At 43.6% G+C, this 10,336-nt stretch overlaps 1 protein-coding gene across 1 annotated transcript; it reads left to right on the top strand.

Annotated features, from left to right (window-relative positions):
- The first annotated feature begins 6,458 nt into the window (after window positions 1-6,458).
- On the top strand, window positions 6,459-7,853 carry LOC144251991 (sperm motility kinase 2B-like). The gene has a single exon (XM_077794589.1). It carries the CDS (start codon window positions 6,459-6,461, stop codon window positions 7,851-7,853), a length of 1,395 nt encoding a protein of 464 aa, XP_077650715.1.
- The last annotated feature ends 2,483 nt before the right edge of the window (window positions 7,854-10,336 follow it).

Genomic DNA, 10,336 nt, shown 5'->3' with positions numbered 1-10,336 from the left:
CCACATGACTGGCAGAGATCTCTATAACAGCTTTGGCTTACTTCTCATATCTTCCCTCTCAGGGGAAGCTTGCAGCGACTCTGACTCTGTTACATTTTGCAGCAAACCCACTTCTCAGTACCAATTTCTGTTTTAGTTTTTTTCATCACTGTGACCAAAAGATCTGAGAAGAACAACATAGAAGAGGAAAAGCTTATTTGGCTCACGGTTTCCGAGGATCTATCTATGGTTGGCTGATTCCACAGCTCTGGATCAGTAGTAAGGCAGAACATCATGGTGGGAGGACATGGCAGAGGAAAGCTACTCCAGACATGGCAAACAGGAAGCAGGGGCGGGTGTAGAGGGGTTAAGAGAGCACATCACAGACAAAATATAAACCCCAAAGGTGTACCCCAGTGACTTACTTCTTCCAGCAAAACCCTACCTGCCTACAGTTACCACCCAGTTAATATCAGTGTATTAATCTACTGATTATGTCACAACTCCCATAATCTAATCATTTAACCTCTGGAAAATTTTGCATTGTCTCACACATGAGTTTTGGGAAGACACCTCATATCTAAATCATAACATCTAGTAGGAGCTGTCTATTACAGTCTGCATTAGAACTTAGTTTTTGGCCACAATATATGTGAGCATAGATATGTTCAAAATAATATCTAAAGATTTCTTCCTGAGATTATTGATTATTTCAATTATTCCAAGACGATATGGAGATAGCAAAACTTCCAAATGCCATACCAAACTCAATAGTTAGGCAAACTTTGTCTTTGGATGGAAGATAGAAAAGATATATACAGGAAACAAGGGGGTTTAAGATAAACAAGAAAAAGTTACAAAAGTGCGGGAAGTAGCATTTACCATTTTCCGTATCATAAATACCCCACTATGGCCAATTTCAAGGCACTACCATGAAGTCAACCAACTTACCAAATTTCTTAAAATTTTACAATTCGTTTTTCAAGCTTCAAGCTCTTAAACTAGGTTCCAATATAGCCCTGGCTCTGCTTGTCCTCTTGTCTGTGAATTACCACCTAAAGACATGGCTTTGATGAATGATTGATGGCTTTGGATGATTACATAGTACTATTGTTTTGTTGCTGCTTTGTGATATGTTTTTGATTGCCCATAATTATTTTTATAGTCCCATTGATATGTAAAATGTATATAAATTGCTTCTTGGCTGATGTGTGTGTATAAATGTTGCCATGAAAGAAGAGAAAGTCTGGTAGCTATACCCTTTCACTTATCTCTCCTCCAACTCTCTCTCTCTGGCATACAGCCTGATGGAAATGAATAAACAGCTCATAAACAGACACTGGGAAATATGGTAATATTTTGACTTACTGATGTTTGTAAAAGCTTCTCTCTGAGTCAGGCTTGAACCAATAAAAATTACTACTTAGGATACAGAAGAAACTCAAAATACCACAATGACCAGTATAAGCGAAGAAAAGAAGTGAGAGAAGCCCTGGTGACCACACAATAAGAACAAAAATATATACCATAGATTTCCATGTATTTTATGGCCCTTTAGTTCATAAAGCACCTGAGCACACATCCTCCATGGTTCTGGACACTTTGTTTTACAAGGACATTGATAAATGAGAGAGCACCCAGTGGAGACCAATAACAAGGCGCTAACATTTCTGAACCGTCTATAATGAGCCTTGCACTCCACTAGTAGACTTACCAGTCAGTCTTAATTCTTTCTGTTTCTCTATGGTCTTACAGATGAGGAAGACCATAATTGGGGATTTTGATTACTAACTTGTCTTCTGTCATCGATCTGGTAAATGGGGATTCCAGATGTGGTACTTCTAGCCACTAGTTTTAGGTAGTTTTTAAAAACATAATTTCTCCAGAGTATACACTAACCTAAGACATGTTAACTTCTCTCTGTTCTTGACAAAATTGGGATAAGTGAGTATGCTGATTTCATAGATGAAGAAATTGGGGTTGGGAGCTTTTTTCCTAGCATGTTCACATTCATGATCCTTTGATATCCTGCTCCGAACTGCCAAATGCCTCTTTCCATTGCTGCAGCCACTGGGGTTAGGGGGTGTACACTCAGTCTCCCTTGATCATTTCCAATATTTCCTCTTTGTGGCCACAGAAGAACTTGGCAATGTGCTGTGTGGTGCATAGCTAATTACCAGTTATTCATGCCTTCTCTTTAATTTGTTCACAGGGCATTTCCTGAGATCTTTGAAAGCAATTGGGCCACAACGCTTTGTGGGCAAGGAGAGGAATTACAGTGGTTGGAAGAAGACAAATTGCGATGTCAGCTTGATTATAGTGCTGGATCCTGCTCAGTCCAAACTTTGAGATAGAGAGCCTTTCCACAGGAAATCCTTTTATAGGATTTTTATAGACCATCGACAACAGTGCCACCTGTTACCCACCAAGGGCATAGCAAAGGAAGCTCTGTGGGAGAATTTGTGGATAGCTTGGTGCTAGGGGAAGGACCCTATAGAGAGTGTTTGCCTTGGAGGACTCCCTCAATTCAGGACAGTTGAGATTTATTCATCCGAACACTCAAAAGAACTGGTTTAAGAGGAAAGACATTCACCTGAATGGGCAATATGCTTTCTGGCCCTGCAATAAATCCACACTGATATATTGCTGACTGGCTAACTTTCTAGTTGGTTCTGACCTTTATTTATAGTAACTTAACAAGAAATAAGTCAGAAATAGTCGCTTTGGGGCTGTTCATGCTTTAATTTTCGATGACTTTCAAGAAGGAACACTCATGGAGCCTTCTCTGTGCAAAGAACTAAGTTAGGTCTTTCAACATAACTTACCTCATTTAATTTGGAATGCAAATTGAGTGATAACATTCTCTTGATTTTTAAATGAAGAGGATCTGGTAAAGTGTGCAGTAGGCTTAATTTAACCCCACATCTTCAGAGTCTAATTCCAGGGCTCTTTCCACTCATATTTAGTTACTTCTTAGGTGAAAGGTAGTATAACATTTTAATTGTGAATGTTCTATTCCTAGATTCCCAGCGCATCTCACTGTATCTCATCAACATGTTACCAGCCTCATTCGTCTTAATGCCCCCAAATTATGTTCAGTAATAGTCCTACTGAAATGCTACCAATATATAAATTGGTCATTCTTTCTTCCTAATTTTGCTTGTCATTTCTACCTAAAAATGTGTTCTCCTTCGCCTCATAATACAGTATGAACTTATTACTTCCAAGATCATTTCAATCACTGTGTCACCTTAAGAAAGCCATCTGGAGTATGCCCACAAGTCATGAGTTTTAAAGGACTACGGAATGAGCCCAGTTGACTTCAGAATCCATTTATAATGCTTCTGCTTTATCACTAATTAGTTATCATCTCCTGATTATTTTAACTTTTGCATCTTGCATACCTTTAACTGTGTATTACTTTTGAGAAATAAGTTTATGTTCCATGATTAGTGCTTCTTTCTCTTTTGTATTTTTGGACAACTCTTTATCTTGGTTTTCCCAAAACCAGGAAATTACTTGCTCTGTGCCAATGAATCTGGAAGATTTTTAAGTAGAGGCTTTTAAAGACAAAGGTGTAAAAAATATTGCAGGCCAGATGTATTCATTTAATATTCCAGAGGTCATAAAAAATGCATTAAGGGGAGTCACTAAAAATGTTGTCTTATAATTTCCCTGTTTCTTCTCCTCTGGGACATTTTTGTCACTTATTTGAATGCTTAAGAGGTGGTTGGGTTGTTGTCAAGGCTTTACTAATAAATTTTTAATCAGTAAAAACCTTCTTCAAGTCTTTCTAATGGTGTCCATACCAAATACTTTCAGAAATAACAGACTTCTCTCAAATGTACCCCGGAATACCTACACATAGAAAATGCACATCTCTGCAGAACTAACAAGGCTATTTTCTACACCTAATACTCTTACTATTCCATTTAATGTTAGATAAATCTTTAAGCACTGTATGTTTTTCTAATTACTTTTAAAAGCAATTTATTTCTAGCTACTGAAAATGCAGTGCATGTTCATGGTGAAAAACACACAAAAAATATATACCAGGGAAAATGCCTGAGTTATTTTTTTTTTTGCAGACTTCTGAAATGCTTCAACTAAGGTTTTTAGTGCATTGGTAGAGTCGTTAAGAGTCTTTAATTTGTTTCTCACAGTATGTGTTTGCGTGTGCTCCCACTGAGATCTAAAGATGCTATTTTAGAACGATTGAAGAGGAACATCATTTCGCCAAACCATATAAAGAGCCTTACCAACCTGTTCATGAATATGATTAAGATGAAATGAGCAGGTTAGAGAAGTAGAGAAGCAGGTGTACCTTTGTCAAGGAAGATGAATCCAAGACCCTGTGGGCCAGGACTGCAGGCGACATAATTTGCATACAGGCTCCTGTGACATTTCAATTTCAGTGAGCACATTGAGTCAGAAAATATCTATTGTTCAGCTTCTGAAAATTTCATTATTATTCTGAATTTCCTTAAGTAAAAGTTGCTTTAGAAGCCTCCTAAATTCTTTTTGGTGAAACAGGAAGAAAAGGAAGATTTCACATGAGGTACAAGTACAAGAAGCAATCAGGAACACTTATAGGCCAAGTGTGGTGTTTATGAGGCACAGACCTGCCCCTGAAGGCTGAAGAGCTGATATTGAGGTCTTCAAAAGGAATCATTTCTAACTGAGCACTCCCCTCAGCAGATCTGCCTTGGCCCTCAGAGATCTTGCCCACCTCCAGTGTCCTTCACTAGCTTTGTGAAGATGCCACTCACATCTCCAGCCTCAACCTGAACAGGCACAGATCCTAGACTAGGAAAACCACTTCCACATAGCCACTTCCTTCAAATTCAATGTGATTCGTAGTCTCTTACTAATCTTTTTTATCTGCCAGTCTCCTAATGTCTTAGCCGATAAATTGAAGTCATTTTTATGAAAAAAATTCATTTATTTAAAATCATTTTATTAAGAAATGGTTGACAAAAAACCTTGAATATTTTGTGTATGCATCTCAATGAGTTTGGGGAAAGTATACACCCATGAATTCATCACCAGCAACAAGATGACAAATAGACCTCCCCAAGGTTCTTCCCATTCTCTTTCTTATTATGGCTGGGGCCGGGGGCTTTGTTAGTAAGAAAATTTAACGTACATTCTGCCCTCTTAGAAATTTTAAGTATACCACACAGTACTTTCAGCTCTAGACATGATACCAAATAGTAGATCTCCAGAACTTAATCAACTTGCATAGTTGAAATGTTACAACTCCTTAACCATCACCTCTTTGTTGCACATAGACCATTCTACTCTTTGCATCTACAAGTACATGTCTTTCAAATTCCACTGGAGACATCATACGGTATCCTCTCCCTGTGTCAGGCTTCTTTCACTTAGCACAGGGTCCTCCAGGTTCATCCATTGATCCATTCAGTGGTTTTTGGATTCCCCTGGTCTTTGTTGCACCTATCCCTCTTCCTATGCCCCTTACCGAAATAGGGAGTAGATCCTGTTAGTCCTTGTAATTCCTCTCAAACGTCCTGTTCTCCAACAATATTCACTGGTATGTCTTCCCCATGTGGATGGCCATGTGGGGTGATTCCCTTGCTGATGCCACACCCGCGCCCCCCGCCTAAAAAATCCACCAAGTCCACCATGTTCACTACTGCTTTCCTCCCACTGTGTCCTTGAGCATCCATTTTTAAAAGCATTCTGACCACATCATTAGCTTCTGGTACCTTAGTTAAGCTTCTGGCCCATCTTTCTAGATGGTCTGTATCTCCTGGCTTGTCATCTGGCAGTCCACTCTGCCTGCCTCTCCAGATCTGTCATTTCCCAAACTCTTCCCAGACTTCCTGAAACTGCTGCCACTGCATGGACAAGGGACAAGGATGAGGTAGATGTGTAAAATGTGAGAAGACACCCAAAATTCAGGAACCAGGATAAATGCTATTTTTGTGTGCTGTGTTTAAGGAAATAACCAAAAGTTATTACAGGTTTTTAGATGGAAAGTGAAAATTACATTGAAGTTCCACAGAATATTAATTCCTAAGCAAGTACACATCAGTCTCCATGAACCAATAAAGGAAAAAGTGTGTGAAGTTCTTTATTCCTAGCCTGAAAATGGAAGAAGTTCTGGAGGCCCCAAAGGGAGATGACCCCTGGGAGTTATGGCCAGGCATGGCAGAGCAATTACTTGCTCTGATGTCACAAGGAGCCATTGTGAGTAAGTTTCAAAAGTATATGAGAGAGTGTCCACAGCTGGGATTTTGTCCACAAGTACAGGAAGCCCTTGTAGGTGACCTGTTGGACTTCTTGATAGTTAGGACTTTTGGTGGTTGGCGGTTGGCAGTTGTTGCTGGTGGTCCTTGACTATTGTTTCTTTGATTTGGGTTTGTTGTTTTGTCTTGTTTCTGTTATTGATTTTGATTTGTTGTTTTGTTCTGTTATTTTTATATTTGCTAGCATCCTTGCTTGGTGTTCTTAGGATGCATAGCCAGAGTAGTGACAGTAGTGTCGTCTTGCAGGGGCCCAGGTCCCGCCAGAAGGCAGTATTGAGGGAGCAGTATGAGGTCCTGAGGGACATTGGGTTTGGCGCGTTTGGCAAGATCAAACTAGCCCGCCATTGCCTGACTGGGTCAGAGGTGATCATCAAAGTCCTGCGGAAGAAAGGGCAGAACCTCCTGGTCCTCTCCGAACCAGAGATCATGAGGAGCCTGGAGCATCCCAATGTGATACAGTTATTGCAGGTGGCTGAGACAGACAGAAATATCTACATGGTGATGGAACACACAGGAGGGGGTCGGCTACTGGACCACGTCTCACAGGGTGGCATGCAGGAAGAAGAGGCCCGAAGACTTTTCCGGCAGGTAGTGAGTGCCGTGAGCTACTGCCACGACAAGGGCATTGTACACCGAAACCTGAAGCCAGAGAACATCATGGTGGATGCCAGGAGCCATGCTAGACTTACCGACTTTGGCTTCAGTGCCAGGTTCACGCCTGGGCAGAAGCTGCGCCAGTTCTGGGGCACGCTGGCACACTTTGCCCCCGAGATTATCCTTAGGAAAGCGTATGAGGGACCCCCAGTGGACATCTGGAGCCTGGGTGTCATACTGCATTATATGTTGACAGGGAGGTACCCATATTTTGGCTACACCGCTAAGGAGATGCTGACTCAGATCATTCTGGCAACCTACCGCAACACTCCCGGTATTTCCCTGGCAGCACGAATGCTCATCCAAGGAATGCTGACCCTGGACCCCCAGAAGCGACCCACAGCCAAGCAGATCCTTCAGCACCCATGGCTGACACAGGGTAAGCAGGATTTACCCCAGGATTATTGTGAACCAATCCCCATCCGCCCAGACCCTGAAATACTGACCACCATGTTTGATATGGGTTTTGATCTGCGTAAGACCTGGGTGTCCCTGGCCAAGAGAAAGTTCAATGCGGCCATGGGTACCTACCTCCTGCTCCAGCACCAGAAAAGCCAGGGGGCAGGCTGCATGTTCCAGGGGAAGCCTGTGCTTCCGAGGGTGAAGCCTCGCCCACGCCCTGTGGATCTTTCCCATTCCCCTGTGCTCCCAAAGAGGAGCCCCAGCGAGCCTGCCCTGAGCACCTTCCCCTTGCCCTGTGAGCCTCAGCTGCCTGAGGGCTCCACACAGGCAGGGCAGAAGCACATCAGGAGTGCCAGTGAGCCTGCTCTCCATCTCCACTTTCAGCCAGCAGGGGCCTCCACACCTGATGCAGGCCCTCAGCTGGACTCTGGGCAACCCCAGGCCCACAGAAGGCTCTTGAGGTGGGTTGTCAGGAGGATTGCTAACTGTGTCCGAGTACTGTGCTGTTGCTCACCAGGGGTCAGCAATAAGTTGGCTCCCATGTAAGAGGGCAGAAAGGTGGCAGTTTCATTAAGTGTGGCTCCAGTGAAGGGAAGAGATGACCCAGGAAAAAACCAGGGGATAGCCAGAGGACCCTGTGCTCTATTGGATCCTCACACCTTGTATGGGCATCGGATGAGTGGACTCCGAAACAATGCAGGAGCATGATGTGCCAAGACCTCAGGTTTCTCTGCCCAAGGACCAAGCACCCTGCCCAAGCACCAAGCACCCTTCTGCATCCATCGGGACATCAGGACTCTCCTCTGCCCCCACCTGCAGAAAACATCAGAGACTGCTTCCCTGGGACCCTTTCCCTGCCCTTCTCCTCTGTCCTTTCCCCCATTCCCCAGGGATGATTCTCATTAAATTTGTTTCAAATTTGGTATAAAACCATTGTTTATACTCATATCCCATGATCCAAGCAATTCCACTCCATGGCATGAACACACACAACCGAAATGTGATTCCATTAGCACCAAGACACCTTGGAGCATTTATGAATGGAGCCCCAATGTAGAAAAAACCTAAATATTCATTAATAATGGAATGAATTTGTAAAAAGTAGTGGGTTTTTTTGTTTTTGTTTTTTTACAATAGTGTAGCATAAACAAGGGAATGAGTAAAATGTACAGTGGATGCTTTGGCTACATGGTGGCAAACCTGTCCCTTTCTCTGGGTCATCTTTTCCCTCTTCATGGTGTCTGAAGGAAATTGCCTTAAGGGCCCCAATTGTTCACTCTTTCCAGCAGTCAAGCTCTTGGTCATGGGACTTGGAGTTCCCTTTAAATAAAAGGTGCAATGGATCTCTTCCTGTAGAACCTGGGCTTGGCTCTGTGACTGTCTCTGGTCAGTAGAAAGAGATGCAAATGAGAAGGGGCCAGCTGTGTGTGAAGGCCTCCTCAGGCATCCTGTGTCTTTCCTTTCCTTCTTATCCCACACTCGCCCCACCCCTTTGGCCTATGAGAAAGACATGGGTGGGTGCCCAATGTGACTAAGGTGTCCCAGCCCCACCAGAGCAGCTCTAGTTGTCCCAGGGATGCATGAGTAAGCCCTCCTTATCCCCCCACCTCAGCTGCATAGCTGCATGTCCCACACAGGGAGGAAGACATGTTCATGGGGATGTGCCCTGTGGTTGGGGGTGGTTCATTTGCTATGCAACAGAAGCCATCTGTGAGGTGGGGCACTGATGAGGTGCAGGGAAGGGTGGATTGTGCCAAGCAGAGGCAGGGGAGGGGAAGAAGGGCTGCTGGAAAGAAATGAACAGCAAAGGCCACCAGTAGTCCCAGGTGCGGGCCAGGAGCCAGGAGTCCTGGACCCAGGTGGGTGGTGGACCTGCTCTCCTTCCCACCCGGTTGGCTATTTTTTATTATTATTTTTTGTAACAGCAGTGCTCACTGTATTCATCCATAAAGAGGGATGTAGTGCCCCAGCCTGGAAGCTCCCCCAAACCCTGCTCTCAACCAGAGCCCATTCCCAGCATCAACCACAAGTTATGTGCCCACCCCTCCTGACATTTGCCTGTGTCCACATGCACACCCATTCATACCTCCTTCCTTCAAGGTTTTAAAAATTTAAGCCATGAGCTATTTATTATATTGGGGTTTGAGCTTTGTCACTTCACAACACATCTTAGAAACCTTCTCAGCTTGTGCACAGAGACCTACGTTGTTTGTTAAATTGCCTCATTTGTATCCCCTGTGGAGGTACCAGCATTGACCTCAGGGTTCCTCCAGGTGTGGACACTTGAGTTCCTCTGGCTTTTCTCTACTGTCTGTGAGCCTTTGGGCACACTGGCAATCATTAGTGCAGGACCCATTCCTATCAGAGATTTGGTGGGGTCAAAGGGTAGGTCCTGAAAAACACAGACATATTGTTCCACTGTGATCTGAAAAAGTCCTGTGGATGTGCACTCCCAGAAGGTGTGTGGGAAACCCAACATCACTACATTCTTGTTGAAGTCGAAAAGCTTTGGTCTTCAGAAATGTTTCTGAGTCCTGGGGAGGTGGCTCCCTGCTGAAGCACTTGACCTGCACCCATGCTTGAGGCCCTGTGTTCACCCCAGTGCCAAAAAGCAGTAGCAAACTCTCCCAGCCTGCTAGAAACAGATGTGAGTTCACTGGTATTTTGAATGTGAAACTTCTTGGATTAGTGATAAAATGTACATTTTTTTCATGTTTATTGCCTACTAGTGTTTCCCCTAAAATATCCTTTGTCCATTTCTCTTTTATTGATTTGTGAGGCGCTTTATCTGTGAACTCTATTGTGGTGAATATTGGCACTGTGTCCCCCAGCCTGCCAGATCAGTCTCTTTTAATGTTCTTCTGGGCTCTTTCTTCACAGGGAAGTTTCTACTCTGTGTTTCGTCTGGTCTGTTGTCTTCTCATTTCTGGCTGCTGGTTCCATGTCCTGCTGGGGATGGCTGCGCCCTTGACTGTTTACAGTGCATTTTCCCTTTCCACTCTCTCATATGGGCCTGGGTCCCAGGGGTT

Source organism: Urocitellus parryii, unplaced genomic scaffold, assembly GCF_045843805.1.
Source record: "Urocitellus parryii isolate mUroPar1 unplaced genomic scaffold, mUroPar1.hap1 Scaffold_35, whole genome shotgun sequence".
Lineage (NCBI taxonomy): Eukaryota > Metazoa > Chordata > Mammalia > Rodentia > Sciuridae > Urocitellus > Urocitellus parryii.
This window is presented reverse-complemented; position numbering and strand designations above follow the sequence as displayed.